The sequence below is a fragment of the Haliaeetus leucocephalus genome, unplaced genomic scaffold (genome assembly GCF_000737465.1).
Source record: "Haliaeetus leucocephalus isolate CR32 unplaced genomic scaffold, Haliaeetus_leucocephalus-4.0 Scaffold656, whole genome shotgun sequence".
NCBI lineage: Eukaryota > Metazoa > Chordata > Aves > Accipitriformes > Accipitridae > Haliaeetus > Haliaeetus leucocephalus.
Genome location: NW_010973092.1, coordinates 17,864,940 through 17,883,721, shown reverse-complemented (window position 1 = coordinate 17,883,721; position 18,782 = coordinate 17,864,940). Strand labels below are relative to the sequence as shown.

The following is an 18,782-nucleotide window of genomic DNA, read 5'->3' as shown; positions in this document are numbered from 1 at the left end:
GAATTTGAAAAAAGATCGCAATGTAAAGAGCTGAGGTTAAGTTGCACTCCATGGCAGGCGATTGCCTCATTTCTGGTTTTAGGAAGCATATCCTAGATTTACTGTAATCAATATCTGGCCCACTGATTATAGTCGTAAAGGAACCCACTGGTGTGTACTGTGGCTCTTTTTCCTCACCTTGTCCTGTGGTGTAGCCTCAGGGACCTGACCAAAATGCACCCAAGGTTAGGAATGCATAGTGGGCTGCTCTTGCTCCATAGAGCTGCTATGGAAATGAACAGGCCATGTGGTTAACAGGCTGTAACTCTTAACAAAACTGAAAGTTGTGCTACTTCCAAATTTTCTGTCAGATCAAAATAGCAAAAGAAAGATTTTTGTCCCAATTAATAATTTTTCTATATGCATGCAAATAAAAACAGAAATATAGCTACACAGTAGCTATACTGTAAAGTGAACTATTTTATAAAGTATAGAAGTTTCTCATTTACTTTAAGTTAACCACTGCTCATGTTTGCTTACAGCCAAGATTATTGATATAAAAAATATACTGTCTCTCTTCTGTTATTTACTCATTTTCTAATGATGCAGAAAATTTTTCTTGGACTATAGCAAATTACTTCGGTATCCATGCTATTAGAGAACAATTCAAGTAAGTGCAATCCATATGAAAAATTACACATCCAAACCCAAACTTCCCACAGCCAGAAAGGACAGGGCAGAGAGAATTGGATTTATACTGCAGAGTAGGAAGACTTAAGCTATGACTTCTACAGAAATATTTTTTATTAGAAAAACTAATTGAAGTTACTCCTCCTTCCACGCCTTCCTATTTCCACTCTTTGTTCCTCTCCATTATGCTTCAATACTTTAGAGCATATCTAAAAAGCATTTTAAAAAAATTTTGTAATTTTAAGAATAATATAATATGTTCAGGAAAGACAGACTACTCTTACCAAAAAGGCACCAGAATAGTTAGGCAAAATTCTTGTCAGAAATTATTTGGATAAAGTTGATCCTTAGAAAATTAAGAAGGTCCACTAAAGGACCCCTCAGGTGTCTCACTTCGATTAATAACATTTTTAGTTTTAAGTGCTTCTCTATATTCAAGTTTTCACAGTCTGAATAGTTGCAAGACACTGATTTATAGATTCTTTCAAAAAATGTAAATATGAAAAACAGTAAAAGAACCTTTAAAACATTAAAAGCCTCAGCTATCAATGATCTGAATATGTATAGATAACAGTGGGAAATAAAATTTTAATTTTTAATTAAGTAAATTGGACAATATGCTTTGCATTATTCAGATCTTCTTTAGTCCAGTAGCAACTTTTTAAATGGGTATCATTAGGGTACTGTTAGGTTTTCAGAGCTTTTATTCATGGAAGAAAAGTAAGGTATCTCCCTGACTTGTAGCTTTAAGCCTCTTGTGAAAACTATAAGGGTACTACAATTCTTTAGATGGCACTACTTATTTCCTATAATGTTGTTCAGCTTACTCAAAGTGTCCAGATATTTGACAAGTCATGAATAAAAGAGCAAGCATTAATACATTCCCTTGAACTACAAGGTTCAGTGTTGAAATACAACATCCCTGGTTGTTTGATAACATTCTGGAATGCATAGAATTGCCACAGAAAACTTATCTGAAACAAAAGTTCCAGGTTTACACTGCTGGTTTAACATTTGAGAGGCAGTTTACACCTTAATAAGATTTTGACAGATACAGTCTTTATAGCAGTCTGCATGGTTTTGGTAGCCATTGTATGAGTATAAATTGCATGGTTTACCTTTTTACTATTGTCTTTTAAACTCTTCCTCTGTAAACACAGTCACTGACATGACTGCTCTGTAGCTATTTGTGACCGAGATATTTTATGTTAAGGATCAAGAGACCAATACCCAAACAGTTTTTAGCATAGTAAGCCTAAACATTCACATGCAATAGAGTAGAATCACTTAAAACGGATTGTAAATTGCAAGATTAACCATAAACTATAAACCCCAAGAAATCAAGAAGGCCCTGAACTTTCTCTGAACTTCATGGTTAGGGTCAGAAAGTTATTATCTACTGAACAAATTAGATTTTTCTAATCAGGAAGCATTTTTGAACTTAAAACATTTACTCTTAACTGCAGTTAATATAAAGAGTGAAATAGAATAATTTTTCATACGATACTGTTAGTGTTTTCTATCTATAGCACACACCATAATCAGGCAGCAGTTACTGACAAACCCTGATTCTAAAACTATATTTACATTTTAATAACAATTTAGTGAATGTGAAAACTACAGGCACTTTCATTTTTATCTGAAGCAAGCCAAACTTATGGTAAAATGCACAACCAAATAATTAAGTTACAAAGAATGATATTGAGCAAACTAAAAAAACCCAACCCTAATATAAAATTATTTCAGAAAAAACCCCCCCCCCCCCAAAAAAAAAAGGAAAATAAAAGACTTATCAGGGAAGACTAAAAGTTAAAAATAAAAATAAATGCCAAGTGCTAAATACTCTAGGAATCAAAAAAAAGTTAAGCTCTTTCTGCCCTACATAGTAAGAGTGACATTGTAAAGGCTATGTGCATTACATCAAAGATTGCCTTTCTGAACACACTTGGATGGCTAAGGAAAAAAAAAAAGTTTTCTGCTTGCCAGTTCTGAGAGACTCACAATACAAAATACTCTGTTTGGGTGCCTTATCACAAATAATCAAAGTAAAATTTTCATGTCATATCAAAGATGGCCTAATCCTGCCATGCTTAAATCAACAGCCATTTTGATACTGATAATGAAGTACCAGAATGGGCACTAACTGACCAAAATGACCATACCTGCACATACTACCTCAACTCAGCTAAAAAGCCCAAATACTTACTTGGACTTCAAAATCCATATTCTCCAGAAATTTCTGGTTCATTGTCTCTGCAAATTTGTTGATGGCTCTCAAGAACACCCTAAAAAAGAAAAGCAATGATACAGATGAATGAATGTTATCTCTGGGAATCTATTCCAACCATGTATGATATTGATGGAAACACATTTAACCACTGAACACACTAGAAAAAGCGAAGTTCACACATACATGAACACAGCAGATGACATTCTGTGCAATGGCATGTTATTTATAGTCTGTTATATATAAAAAAGATTTAAGCACACAATTGTCAAAAAGTTTCTTGATCTCCATTGAAAAAATCAGACAATTTCTTTTCCTTTGCTGCACATGGCACTGCATTCCTGAGAAAACATAGAGAGCAATTCTTTCAAACACAACTTTACCTTCTATGTGACAAAACCGAATCATTTACAAGAGTGTTATTGCCGCCTCCTCATGGGTTTGACAGCTGAAAGAGTTCCTGTACTTATGTTATTAGTTAGGAGCTGGCACTGCATTTTCCCAATTAAAAGATATTGTGTGCAGCTTTTCAGTTTTCTCACAGGTGGTGAGGGGAGGATGACACTTCTGCCCACCTTTCTCCTCAGGTTGATTATAAAAACACATTCAAAGCTGAGTTAAGATACAGTTATTTCTTCCAAGAGGAAGACTGTGAATGTTATCCCTCTAGGTTGAAAACCAATACCTATTTACGCTCATTATTAAGGCAGCAAGATTAAGTCATGTTTCTAAAGCCAATTTCTTTGTCTAACTTTCCAGCACAGTACATTTGTAAAACAAAAATCAATTGTATCTCTAAATATTTATGAAGTTTATTTAAATAATTCAGTTTCATTCAATTTGCAATTTTGAAAACAAGTGATCCATTTCCCTCTGCTTCAAAGGTAAAATTTTTAAAAGTTTTAACTGGAAATATTTCTATAGCAAACACTGTGAGGGCAAATATACTTCAACATGAAAGAGACAAACACAAGGAAAAAAACAATCCTAACTGTTTAAATACAATGACTGACTGTCAACTAGCTATTACCAATCAGGAAAAAGATCTAACAGTTATAAGAGACAATAATTCAATAATTAGAATTACTGGCAAAAGATTAAGAGACCAGAGGATATCCATATGTTGCTGTCAAAGGAATGTTGTATCCTTGTGTTAGACCCTGTGTGGTGTTCTGGTCTCCCATCTCAAAAAGATAAACAAATACAAAAATAAAAAAGAGAGAAGAAAACAAGCAAACAAATGTGACAAAGAAACGATCAAACACATTTAATGGATCGTGCCTGAGTTTCTTTAGTCAGGGGACACTATCTGACTGAGGAAGGATATGGTAGAATCTATAAAATTGAAAGTACCATGGAGAAGAGAGACTTACTGTTCAGTTTCTCATACAAGCACTGGAGAGCACTGAACAAAATCAGAATGTGCATTCAAAATCAGCAGAAAGATATTTTTTATGCTAGTCTTGCGCAGCTATGTAACTCATTTCCACAGGATGCTGTGAATGCCTGAATGTTATCCTGTCTTAAAAGTGATTAGACACAAAGACAAAAATGAAGTGAGGACTACTAAATGTCACTGGAGGCTGGGAGAACACAGCAAACTCTGTTACTTCTTCCCAGCTCTGTTGTTATACTGTTCCTTAGGCAGCCATTTATGAGCCACTACCAGAAACAGAATAGTCAGTGAAATGAATTTTAGCCGCACCACCAAAAAAAAAAAAAAAATTTTTTGGCAAGGGCTACATTCAGTTTCTTAATGAGGGAAGTAAAGCAGTTGTTCAGCTTTTGGCAGGCTTTTGACAAGGAATCCTATTTACCCACTAAGCAATAGTCCAAAGAAAGGCACTGCTTCATTAGGGCAACAACTTGACTGGCTAGATTGAAATCCCTTTTTATGACTACAGTTTTCCATGAGGAAAAAATTCTTTGTGAAAGCCTGAAGCAGAATATTTTCTTTCCATCCACGTAACATTTGTCTGTAATGTTGATATGATCAAGGAAATAAAGTAATTTATACATGGTGTTACATCTTGCCAAGTCTTTTTTTAATGTGATCAGAGGGACACTAGGGTTTTAACTACTACAGTGACATTGGAAGGTAACACTTCTATGGGTGCTGTGTTGCCCTACTGTATCATCCCACACATTCGGATAAGCTTCTTTCCAATGGTCTAGGGCATACTCTGATCTAATCTTCTAACACTAACTCAGCTAATCTTGCCAGCTGAATTAAGGGTCTAATCTGTGAAATGCTGAGTGTCAACAAATCACCTCAAGTTCAAGAAACCTGTTTTTGCTCAATACTGTTCTTGCAGGCTATGACCACTCTCCTAAACAACCTCTGTATAATCACAGAATTGCTCTGTGTATCTACTGCAATTGTAGCCTATGTTGGTCTGAACAGGCTATTGCACTTTCTTTTTGGCCTTTTATGTGATCAACTTATTCTGAAAAATGTGATTTCCTCTGCAAGCTGCCCCACACTACCTGCAAGAATAAACACATTCACCCCTAACGCTTCACTCGTATGGGTACATTTATCTCTACAAAACAGCCTGATGCTTGACACAAACAGTTTAAGATTTTGGAAAAAAAGGGGTTTTCTAAAAAGAATGGTCTACTTTAGACAGCACAAAAACCATACACAGCTAGGCAGAATCATGGACACCCACACGTTACTCTGTCTGTCAGCATCCCCATTACTCTTCTGAGTAGGAGTTATGGGTCCAGGCCTTTTTACCGTCATGTCTTTTCTGTAGAACTATATAGCTCTAGATTCTCCTTTGATTTACAAGGTATATTTCTTGCCAACTCACGTAATCAAGTTCTTCGGCTCCAGCTGCTCAGAGAATAGCATTTTCCTTCACCCAGAAAGCCTTTTTTTGCAGTAGGAGGGGGTGTCCTCCATTTTTGAGACTTTTTTTATTTCCCAACTTCTGTGTATTAACACACTACTCCAACACCTATGGTGAAACATGTCACCTAAATATCCTGTTTGGGCAGAATCTGGTATGGTGCTGATAATTTGTCTTACAATAAAAAACCCCTGCACTTCTAGGTACTTTGCCTTTTAGCACAGAAATATCATGCAAGATACAGTAGAAATAATCATAACTTAAACACACATGAAATTCAATAATGTAAATCTATTTCATAATATGGACATATTTCTTGTGCGTCATATTTTACAATTTTTGTGAAGAGCTTGTAGTTTAATGTTAGCCATACATAAAAAGCCCCAAGGGCACCTGAGAAATACTGATATACTTAATGTCCAGTAAAAATTACTGATACTATTAAAAATATTTACAGGATTCTATACAATATAATTATATGTAAGCTATCTTCTGTGAATATTCTTTTCATTCTCACAGATATTTTTATCTGACATACTGGAATGACACATTTGCAGGAAGCATGCAATACTTCCAGGCTGTCAAGTTCCAAATATTTTCATGCATTTGTATTTTGCCTAAAGGGTGTATCTATTTCTGTCATTGGAAGTCACTTAGGCAGTATGTTTGAATTCTATTCCTGGCTCCTGCCAATGCCATGCTGTCCTACCTCAATGATTTCATTTCTATATGCCTCAGTCTCCCCTTTCAGCAAAAAGGGGTATTAATTAACTAGCCACAAGTATGAAGCCAAACAGATATTTATAAAACACTTTGAGATTCTGATGAAAACAAGAGAAAATATAATTTTAATTATTACTGACAACACGTTCCTATTTCAAGACTAAACATTGATCCAAAAGGAGAGAGTTAAAGTCATTTGACTGGAGAAGTCATCATTCCTTACATGATTATTCATAACATCAGTTATCATAGTTGATAGTTATCAAATATAATAGAGAAGGTACAGCTAGAAAAGAGATGGTAAAAACTTGTGCCCCAGAACAGCTCAGAAAAACACAATATGTACTGTCTGACTTCAGAAGTTATTGAGAAAAATGAAAGGGATTATCTTGTCACACGGTAATATAACTTAATTTCCCTTCTATAACAGACCATTGGAGCTTACCTTTTCTCTGAACTTGGGGACTGCTGCTCAGTTCTGCTTTGCAAAATTAGACTGATCTAGACTGACCAAAGGACAGGATCTTGATTTCTCATACAGATAACGTCATTAGGTGTTTTTTCTGTTTAACCTTCTGCTCTTGTCACCTTCTCCCTTAATTTTAATCATCACACAGGGCTACAAATATGTTCTTTCAGGTGTTTTAATTATGATAACTTTTCCACAGTTACTTAATATGGAATTAATTTCTTATCATTTTAAGTAACTGTGATCCAAAATTGTTGAAATTCCTTTATCCACAATAATTTCCACGATATTTCCTGAGTTTATGCGGATTGATGCTTCTAATTTACAGTTCATATCAATCTCCTGGGCCTGAAGATTTATGGATGATCTTCAAAGGCCAAAGTCTCTGGGCTTAATCTGGGTATAAAAACACGAGGTTTTGGCTTAGGACAGCAACAGAATCGCCATGGTTCAACTGCTGCTATCTCCTTTACCCTTCTAAATTTCCTGCTGCTTCTGCTTTGCTTTACTGTATTGTCAGAGAAATTTCTTTCAAATTTTGGCTTGAAAGAAAGCCCAATGAATAGAATCCTGTGCAATTGTACTTAGTATCAAATACTTAGACTTATGTTCTAAAGAGGGATAGAACAGTACCATAAGTAACATATATAAATACAGACAGACAAAGCTGAAAATTTATAAGTCATCCTAAGATAAAAATTTTATTTCAAACTGATTAACCCTCAAACAAAATAAAACATAGGGGCTGAGATGGAGCAAAGAAAGAATTTTGTATTCATAAACAACATGTTGTTAATCAAAGTAGGATTTCAAGGCTATTCCTTAGAAGATGATGACTCTATTTAACAGTAAAATAGGTCTGCACATTGTCCTTGCTTTTGAAGTGCAAATAGGTAATAAACCTAAAATACAGATCTGGAACTCCAAGTTATTTTTAGCAAACAAGTTGGAATTAGTGCATCAGCTCCTTGCAGCATAAAACAAAGAGATGATTACAGTAAAAAAACCCAAATTAAAACAAACAAACAAACAAAACAACCCCAAACCCTTAAATTGGCATCGCCTGTTCTTAGGTGGCTTTGCAAAAGCTGGCCTTTTTCTGCACCTAGTTGCACACATAGTATACTTCTGGGTCCACAAAATTATTTTGGGAAAGGTGCCTAAATCAGGTACAGAATTATGAACCTTCCCAAAATCATGAATCAACCTTTCCTCAGACTCTTACACATGAATTCTTTTAAAGTAGTGGTCCAACAGCAGTGAGATGCTCTTCAACGTCTTCAGGTTCACAAGACTAAAATTTGGGAGTTTACTGCTTCAACTTTGAGATGAGTAATCCAGATACTGAGGTGAAAGCTGCATTAATTCACTTAGGTATTTATGAGCATCAACTCAAACTCATTTTGCTATGTCTTCTAAAGCTGTGATTACACTGATGTAATGACAGGTGGAAAAAAATTAATCAAGTACAAACTTCTACTGGATAATCAGACACAAAAAATTAGAGATAAGCTTTAAAAGAATATAATTTCCTGTGTTGTTGTGAAAGCTCTTACTGAAAGAAACCATTAAAATGCTGGAATATATGTATTTTTAAAATCATGTCTGGAAACCGATGAAGATATGGACAGTTTTTAAAACTCAGAACTTCTTCCCACAAACCCTAAGTGCTTTTCCTTCAGAGAATTTGGTCCACAAATTAAAATCAGAAGGAGTTACACTAACTTCAGTTTGGCAGGCATTTTTTTGTAAATCACGAAGGCTGATCAATCAGCACTTTCATCAGTGAATCCTCTACTTGAGCAGATGAGGAATATGAGAGGAGTTCTTTCAAAGCCTAGGACATGCATTGACTTATTATTTTGAAGATCTTTTCTGAGTTCTGACAGACATGGTCTTGCCAGTATGCCAGTTATATGAACTCTGGAGTAGGGAATAACAGAGCCAAAATAATACTCCCAAGTAATTTATGTTGACTTGATAGTAGCATCCTCATAAAATGCTTTGCAGAAGACACCTGATATGTATTTTAACATGAAGCAAGCACAACAGAAAAGCTGCTGATTCTCTTGTAGAGAAAATCAACTGATTCTCTTGTAGGCTTCTGTCATCTTTCCTCTTCCTTCTTGTGTGCAGAGCTAGAAGGCGGCACGTTAAATAAAGAGCAGACTAGCAAAGTGGGTCAGACCCAATCCCAAATGCCGATCATTGTCAATGACCGAAAGAGGGAACAGCAATTATAAACTAAACCTGGAAGATATAAAATACACAGAAGAGAGATCAGACAAGCAATCAGTGTGACAGGAGAGATTAAATAAATATGCATTTACTATTTCAGTGACCAAAACAGAGCAGCAGGAGAAAGCCTGAGAAAACAGGTGAAAAGATAATAATGAAAAACTTTACAAAGTAACAGCAGAAATTATCTCCTAATAATGTGGCAAGCTATCATTGATTTAGAAATGAAGGGCACTGCAAGATGGAAACACTGTTTAAAAACCTTGTAGCTATGTGAAACCTAGTTATTAAGAGCACAGTAATGGCAACACTTAGGAAGCAATCCACTTCCATGGTAACTAGAAAAATATGGCCAGCAGTGCAAAGAAAGTAGTATAATTTAATCATATTTCTCCCTTGTGTCAAGTCAGTATCACTATAGACTGAAGAATAATTTTTTTGTACCATTCATATTGAATTCTAATGATAAAGCAATTGTCACTTTCCTAAATTCTTTTTTGATGTACAGCCAGAGAGTCTATCCAAATAGCATGGTCAGAAAATAACTGCTATCCAGCTTCTCTTGTCTCAGTTACAAATTGTTATTTACAATTCATTTTCTTTATTATTATTGTTTGAAAATTTACCTTGAATAGCTATGCCAAGCATGCAAAAATAATACACGCTATAATGTGTCAGAGTTAATTTGGCAGCAGTACAAAAGCAACACCTAAAGACAGGAATGAACAATTGCTTTGATGCTATACAAGCGAAGTTCCCATTTGAGATATCTTGACTTTTCAGCATTCTCTTTGTATGTAGCTTTTCCTTCAGCAGCTACCTAAAGCATGTTTAAAAGACTGCTTATCTCCCATTTAGGAATCAAAAAATGTTTTCAAAACTGCATTAGGTACACATTTATGCCAAACTCTTGAAAATCTAATGTTTAGCATGCTTTAAGAAAATTCATAGTTTGAAAACTAAGCCTACAAAAAGCTGTCATAATGAACTCTGATATAAGTAACTTCATTTGAAAGGTATTTTCAGTGATTTTCCTTATATTGTGAGTATCTTGTCACTTCAGTCTACTCTCCTTTTTTGCTCATTCCAACTAATTGCAGAGTAGAAACATTCTGAATTTAAAAAAATTTAAAAATCACATGGTGTCTTTGGTGCTAGGTAAGTCTGGGAGTAAGATACAAAGCTGAAACCCAGTTAGTATACATGAATGTAATGACTTAACATGGTTATATCAGGATGTCATACACCAATTAAAACTCTCATGGCCTTCACTTTGGAAGGAAGTTTGAACTGATATTGTGAAATTACTTGTTCATACTTCCACTGATTTTTTTTTTTTTTCACCTGTTGGCACTAATTTACCCTTACTGTAATATTCGTACATATCATTTAGTCTTCATTTCTATAGATCTAAGAATGGTGCAAAGGTGATACTTTCGTAAACATACTTTCACGGATGTTTGTAGGGCCTATTTCTAGAAATATTTTTATTATTTCACACATCAAAGGACTAAAATTGGAGAATTACATGAAACTAGTGGGTAACACTGTGGATAATGCTATCTCCATTTTTGTTTTGTTTTGTTTTAAGTAGCTCTGTATTTTATTCATAATCTCACCATAAAACTTTAAAGGTAAAATGTAGTGTTTGGGCTTTGCTTTTGCTTTCCCCCCGTTACATAAGCTTTCTGTATTTGAAATCCTTTCTCTATACCTGCATTATATTTTAACATAGTACATGTACTTCTGATTTTTCAGATATTCTTGTTGAAAATATTTAGCAAGGAAATACCTTTTGTCTAGAATACATAATTTCTTTACTTTTAGGAACCCTAGCTTTTTCTGAAGCTAAGAATATAATCTGTAATTACAGGTACAACTATGCATCCACCTCTTGTCTAATTGCTGCTTACTTGAGCTTACTACTTTACGGCCAAAACTGTATCAATACAGAAGCAGTTGCATTGAATAAGCAGATTATGACTTTTAAAAAAGATTATGAAGCAAATGCATAATACATCAGCAGGGCTATTTTGTGATGTTGCTGTTTAAAAATATGAAAATAATGTTAAATACGAGAAAATTGTATACATTTAATTTCCTGAAAATCTCTTAAGATATGGAGCACTCACCACAGTTACTCATCAGAAAGGAGAACACAGAAAGATTGCTCAATAGCATTTCCAGCACCCAATGAAGATTATGAGTACTGAATTTGTATTTTCAGTCTTCTGTAGTGACATATTTAGAACAGTTTATGTGGGTAACCTCTTCATTATTTTTTTATTCATTTGCAGGTATGTTCTACAGAGTGGAAAATACCATTCATTGTTTTAATCCCCAAATGTTTTACTAAAATTAAAATACCTGAAAGCATACAAAACATTTTACAACAGGCCACATCACAAAGAACCTTAGAGATTTCTATATGCAAGTCAAAGTTGTATCTGGAGAAATAACAATTTATCTTACTGACTTTCTGAAAACATCAAACTAACAAGTTGTTTTTTTGTGTTGAGTTGTTCTCTCCACTGAAGACATTGCTTTTAGTTCAGGAGGCCTCATACTCTAGAAGCAGGAGCATCCTACCAGTCGAGACCAAGAAAGATGAGATACTCTGCAGTGGGAGTGGGAAAGGGATATCTCACAGCATGTTTTCTCTCTGCATTTTAGATAAAAGACTAAATGACTGCAGTCAAAACGCAATAGGCATCCATTGTGTACCACAACCATGATATGCAATAGCCTATCTTGCTGAGCAGATGATCTGCTGCACTCCCCACATCATTAAATGTTTAGCTTCTTGGTAAGTAGATAATTCCACAACATGGGTAACAATGAGCAACATGCAGAGTTAGTGCAGAACAAGCATCTTGTAGTATTTGGTGCTAGAAAGATGCAAGTGATTGAAAAGTTACATCAGGCACGACCAGACTCAAACACCTACAGATGGAAGAGATGCTCTCTGCTAGGCTTGTAACTGACAGCAAAGCATTAAATGACTCAGTCAGACATATCAGCCACAGCTGGAAGTGTAACTCTCCATGGAAGTAAATTTACAACCCACAGTGAAACAACTGCCTCTTCTCTTTTTCATCCTTATTCCATTTTCCCAGGACTAACCTTATGCCATTTGCCCTATTACAAGTACTGACTTTTGTGGGGACTGGGAAAGACAACTAGGAAACAGAGTTACCTGGGTTTAATGGAAAGGAGATACAAATCTGAGAATACTGAGACACTGTATACCAAATATCCCAGCAAGAAAAACAATAAATAAATAAATAAATAAAATGTCCTTTGCCTCTCAAAGGGACTACGTATTAGCACGGAAATTGCATTTCAGCAAGGACATTTTAAGTCTCATAGCAAAAACAAACTGTCCAAGGACCCATCTTATTATTAGACATGATTAAAGCAATGACTAAACAGCACAAACTGTTTGAACTTGTTATAATACTTCATTTACCCTAGTGTGCACGTGTGCATAAAGGACTATTTTCATTAGACATTTATACCTGTTGCTTAAAATACTTTTTCATATATTAAAATAACAAAGTTCTGCAATATGCCATAAACCTATGTGTAAATGCATTCTGACCCCCTGAAAATTCAAGCCCTTAAGAAAAACAACTGCATTTCTGTCAAGTATGCTTAAGCCAATCAAAAGTTGCCAAAGGAAAATGAGATCAAAGAAAGGAGTTACTTGTATACAACAGATCAGCCTTCTAAATTCTGCCTTATTTGTACAAAATAACCTGCAACTTCATCATCCAACCTTAGTTACATAAATGAATCTTAACTCCCAATACATCTTTGAAAAACAGGAGTAAAACTAACCTAAACTACTTGTATTCTTTTTTTTCCCCTCTTAGGAATAAATAAAAAAAAGCCCCCTTTTTATTCTCTGCAAGACAAATAATGAGGCAGGCAATGTTTTAAGTAAACTGTTAAAGCATAGCTGGATAGAATAAATCTGAGTTTTCTTCTACATTTCCTATGGGAGCAGAACCACTTCATATTAAATAATCAAAGAATTAAAGTTAAGGAGGATTTTTTTCCTATTTTTGTAATTAAAATCATATTCTTAATTTTAAAATCTCATCACAACTTTTGTAAGCTGAACAACATATTACAGCACCAGCTGGAGTAAAGGATAATGGGTACTCTTATCAATTGAATTTGTGTACCTTGTGTATAGTCAGCTCCATTAGTGTTTGTGAATAGTCACAATACCCACTGACATCAATACATATATCACAGTATCAAATGTTTATAAAACATGAAAATATGACTAGCTTTCATTTCCACCAACAGACAGATGGAAGACTGAGAAGCAGTTTTAATATTTTAATTAATCTGGGGTTCTTCTCCCTTCCAACTTCAGATATTCTATGATTCTATGAAATCTAGTGAGTTGGTAGTAGCAATACAGCTTGTAGCATCTCTCCCATAAATACTTAAGATTCTTGCTTGAAAAAGGCGTTCCCTTACTTTCTGCCAACTGTGTCCAGTTTCCCTTCTCTCCCAAACTCTATTATAAATACCATTCTTGAATAATATGCTTAAATTGTGACTACCAGCTGTTCAGGTTTTCTCTTCAGAAAATTTAAAAGAAAAAGCAGTCCAACAGCCACTGAATTTGTTATCTGTGCGTGTTACTTGAAGATTGAGACTACAACTTCAAAAATGACATCTCCTCATAATGCACAAAGCCACATTTTGTCGAGTTTCACAGGACAATACTATAAGCAGCTACTTCTTCTGAAAAGACTTTTTCTATTCAAAGGTAGAGTTGTTCAGAAACATGCATATGTATAGTGTGGAAAACATGTTTTTCAGAAGTCATGTTTAACAGAGCCATTCACAGATGATCTATGAAAAAACCCAGGTCTGGAGTCCCTACTGTCCTTTTCTTGAGAAGAAATTCCTACAGTCCCTTGCTATATGACAAACTGGAAATTATTCTGCCTCATTTTGCTGGTTGGTCAGGACCTAATGATATGAACAGAATCTATTGCTCCTGGCAGTCTGAGAAAATGGTGAGGTACTTGAGGATGCAGGTGGTACTGATTTGAAGCCATAATGAGATTTTGCAGAATTAATAATGCTGCTCCAACGTGTGAGCTACATGAGAACCAGGTCTTGAGGATGTTAAAAAGCAGTTCATCAGCAAATAAGCAGCTATTTTTAGTATGTATAATGAAAGACAATTGGCAATATTTCCAGCTCTTTTGCCAAATACCTGTAGTGCTAAACCTTTCAAGTTACACTTAGAAAGGGCTGGGGAACACTTGACTCCAACAGATGCCTGAAAACACTCAGATATACAGGTAATGAAAACATATTTTAGAAAAAGCCTAACTCCTGGTGTTAGAAAATAGCCTACAGTGTTATCTCACATGAGTTTTTCAGCAAATAGGACCTGACCTTGGAATATACTGGTGAAAAATGGTTTCCTTCTATTTTTAAATACCTAAACATAATGTCAACAAGGTTCAAAAAGCAACTCAAATGGACACACAAACAATGGAATTGCTTACTAAGCCACTTTAGACTGGACAACAACCAAAACTGATTCCAGGTATTAATTATGACAAGATCATAACTCTGTCTAAGCAATTACCATTTCAAAGCCCAGAGGAACAGAAGGAAGGCATGTGAATACTTTCCCTTTACTTGCTTACCCCTCTAACCATTTCTTTTATTCAGTGAATCTGACTCCCTATGCACTTCATGTTGACAATAAGGTACAGGAATTTCCTGGGAGGAACCGTGTGCCTCTAAATTAAAATTATGAACAGCTGAGAGATAAGCAGACTATACGGTATTACCTAAACCAGCAAAGCATTTCCCCACAAATGCCATGTACCTAGGAATTACTGCTTTTAATAAGCTAATAGCCAATAGTCTAAGTACCTTAAGTGGAATAAAGTGCACATACAAGCAGTAGCAACTACTAAGAAGTGTGCAGTAAGCAACCAAGCAGCCTTCATTAGAACAAAAGTTAATTAAATCTACCATGAAGGACCACAAAAATAACTCAGATATTATATCCTCATGACCTCAATGAGGATTTTACTATTTCCCAAAGTGTTCTGCCCCACCTAGCATGCCATAAAAAAGTGTTCTTCCCACCCTGCTGTTAATGGAGAAAAAAAAGTAGTTCATGCCCCTTTTTGATTCTCAGTTGCTAATAGAATACTCCCAGTCCAGTGGGACCAGTACACACAGCCTCTGCCTCCTTCAAATGGTCTTTAGGAATCAGGACATGCTTTGAGAGCAAACAGCACATTATTTATAATAGTGACTTAAAGTAACCTGAGTTAAATCATTCCATCCTGATACAGGCAAAGCTTGACTAAGTAAGTTTAGTCAATAAAGCGTCTATTCCCATTCTTTCAACTTACGTACCACACTTTCTCCTGGACATGAATGTGTCCGTTCTCCCTTCCTTTGGACTTTGTAAGAAGTCATTCTCTCATTCTTTTCCCCTTATCTATGCCAGACATCTAATACTTAGTAGCAATATTCCTGATATCATACATGCACTGGCTGTCTTTAATTAAAAGAGTAATTAGAGTGTCCCGCTCATTAGGAACACCTTTTACCCACAAACAGGACGAAACTTGCAGTTCTAGTTATGCTCTTCCCTTTCCTCTGCCTCTAAGTAAATGTACTCCGATTTTATGTTTCTGTATTGCAGTATATCCTACAGAAAAATTCCTCCAATGCCTGCTTTCCTTGCTAGGTACAAAATACAAGAAATCATCTGGGGGAGACTGTCAGGCTTTGCTGAATGCCTGTGGGGAAGAAGTGCCAACTACACTGTGCCATTGGCTAGGTTACACAATAGACATACCTTACAGCCTGTAACTAATATTTTTGCAAATTCAGAAAAGGGAGACTCTTAAGGTAAAATACCTCCTTCAGGGCATAAAAAAGCCTGCATGTAGCTTCCTGCTCAGAACAGGTGAATTAAGAATGCAAAACCTTAACTGTGTTAACATTTTTTGTGGATTTTTTTTTCTTTCTTCTCTCATTAAGACACCCCAGCCTGATCCCTTGTGACTTTTTCTCTGCTGCTTCTCTGATGAGTAAAGCATGTTAATAAGAAATCTAGAAACCTAAATTAGCCTTCAATTTATTTCATAGCCCCCTCAATCCCCCCCTCGCCAAAAAACCCCAAACCAAATTTCTATAAAGACTGATAACAAAAATCCCCCCTCCCAGTTGTTGATATAACATAAAATTAAAACATGAAAGTAAGATCAATAACTCATTTGCTTATGTAATCTTGGGAACAACAACATAATCAGAGAGTATAAACAGTGCCAAGTCAATTTAGGTAAGCAATGTATTTACAGAAGCACTGTTAAATAGCTTCTAAACATTTTTTTAATTTTTTTTTTTAATGCTGACTTTTTCTTTAAGTATTTTCATTTGACTTGTCCAATGCAGGATAAGGTTTAGAGCAACAAAGCCTGCCTGGACCAAATTGTCCCACAAAGTTCAGAGTCATTAGGAGGCATTATCAACAAATATACAGTACTACAAATTAATTTCTATTGTCAGTAAGTGAGGCAATCAATATATATACCACCAGGTGAATGCCCCAGCCCTAAGGGCATATTCTTTGAACAAGGACTGATGCTTCCCCCACCCCATAGAATAAAAAAAAATCCTGTACTTGTGAATAATGCAGATGTTAACAGCTTTTTCTAGATAGGAGAAACAGTTTTACATATGAAAGGTTTGATATGCTTACATACAATAGAAGACTGTTAGTTTACTTTAGTACTAAGCTGATACTTTTTAAGAATAATCCTTGCTACATTAAAAATAATTGCAAATTGCAGCAGCAGCAACATAAGAATGTGCACTGAATTGGCTTTTACCTTTATAGACCAAAGACTGACTCAGAGAAACAAGTGGGATGAAACTACTATCATTTACAAAAATCTTACCTGGAATGAGCACATCCACCAGCATATATGTATCTGCCCACCTCAGAAGAGGGGTTAGCGATCTCTCTGCATGAACATTAGTGTACATGAGTGACAGAAAGTGAGGTTTGGGTACCTGAGGCCTCACTGTCGTCATCACTACCCAATAGAACCATAATCCTTACTTTGAATCATAGAACATGAAAAAGAAAACCTTCCATTTAACATCATTCCATTAAAATTTTAGATGAAATTGTATCCAATGTCAAAATTTGATATCATAATGCTGTAAATTCTCTTAGAAAATCTTTTCCTCAAGACCAAACACTCCCAGTAGATAATCAACTTTAGTAAGTATCCTCTGTTCTCGCCTTTCCAATATTATAAAACTGGAAGAGTAAAATTACAGAACTGTGACATTTCAAATAAACAGCATCTGTGGACTTCTAAGTTAAATGGAACCTATGTATCTTTGAGACTTAATTCTTAGACTAGTCTCTCTGTGACTTGTAGAAAACTCAATGTTACTGCCATTTCTACAAAACTAAAATGATAGTACAAGTGATCAAAATCCACCTCACCAACAGAAGTCTTGCTCAAAAAAAAAAAAAAAAAAAGCAAGCATAATCACTTTATAATCCAATCCAGCATATAAACTCAAAGTGTTTCTTTGAGAACAAGAAGGAAGAATAAGTACAGCCCTGAAGGTAACATGCAAATAAATAAAAAAATGTAAATGAAGTTAATTTTTTTCCCCAAATCCAGATCCCTTTCAGTGAGATTTTTAGTGATGATTTCCATGAAGTATGAAAAAGAGGAAATTCAACAACAACAAAAAAAATCCACAAGGTAAGGTGGTCACATGCTCACAGCTACTTTTTTGATCAATTTCTTCTACATGTGCAGATGCTTGTAAAACTTCTACATGTTCAAATTTTGAATAAACTCTTCCTCACCTACAAATTCCACAAATAAACAAATTGAACCAACTAACTTTGTTTAGAGCAGCCATGTGTTTTACTTTGCATTCTCAGTCCAACTCTCCCTTGCTTTCCTCTGTTATAGACTAGAGACACAAAAAGAAAAAAGTCAGTACCTCAGAATGGCTAGGAACAATTATTAGGAAATAAATCCTCACAGAGCCCATCTTGTGTCCTATATACTAGCCTTTCCTTGTTGCCAAAAACATTTGTTTCTAACTCATTGTATTGGCTTTGTGTGGCAAGGTTTTGGTAGTGGGGGGGTTACAGGGGTGGCTTCTGTAAGAAGCTGCTGGAAGCTTCCCCTGTGTTCGAGAGAGAGGCAATACCAGTCGGCTCTAAGACGGACCCACTGCCGGCCAAGGCCAAGACAATCGGCGACAGTGGTAACACCTCTGTGATAACATTTTTAAGAAGGGAAAAAAAAGTTGGGACAGACAGAAACAGCAGCCAGAGAGAGGAGTGAGAACATGTAAGAGAAACAACCCTGCAGACACCAAGGTCAGTGAAGAAGGAGGGGGAGGAGATGCTCCAGGCGCCGGAGCAGAGATTCCCATGCAGCCCGTGGGGAAGACCATGGTGAGGCAGGCTGTCCCCCTGCAGCCCAGGGAGGTCCACAGTGGAGCAGATAACTACTTACAGCCCGGGGAGGACCCCACGCCTGAGCAGGTGGGT

The 18,782-nt window shown here is 35.7% G+C and overlaps 1 protein-coding gene across 1 annotated transcript in view; it reads right to left on the bottom strand.

The window, feature by feature from the left end:
* The window catches only part of DOCK2 (dedicator of cytokinesis 2), a 211,433-nt gene that overhangs the window by 60,452 nt on the left and 132,199 nt on the right, over positions 1-18,782 (bottom strand). The window contains exon 30 of the mRNA XM_010579143.1: positions 2,876-2,954. Within this exon, the coding sequence (XP_010577445.1) occupies positions 2,876-2,954 (79 nt within the window). The remainder of the gene's footprint in view (positions 1-2,875; positions 2,955-18,782) is intronic.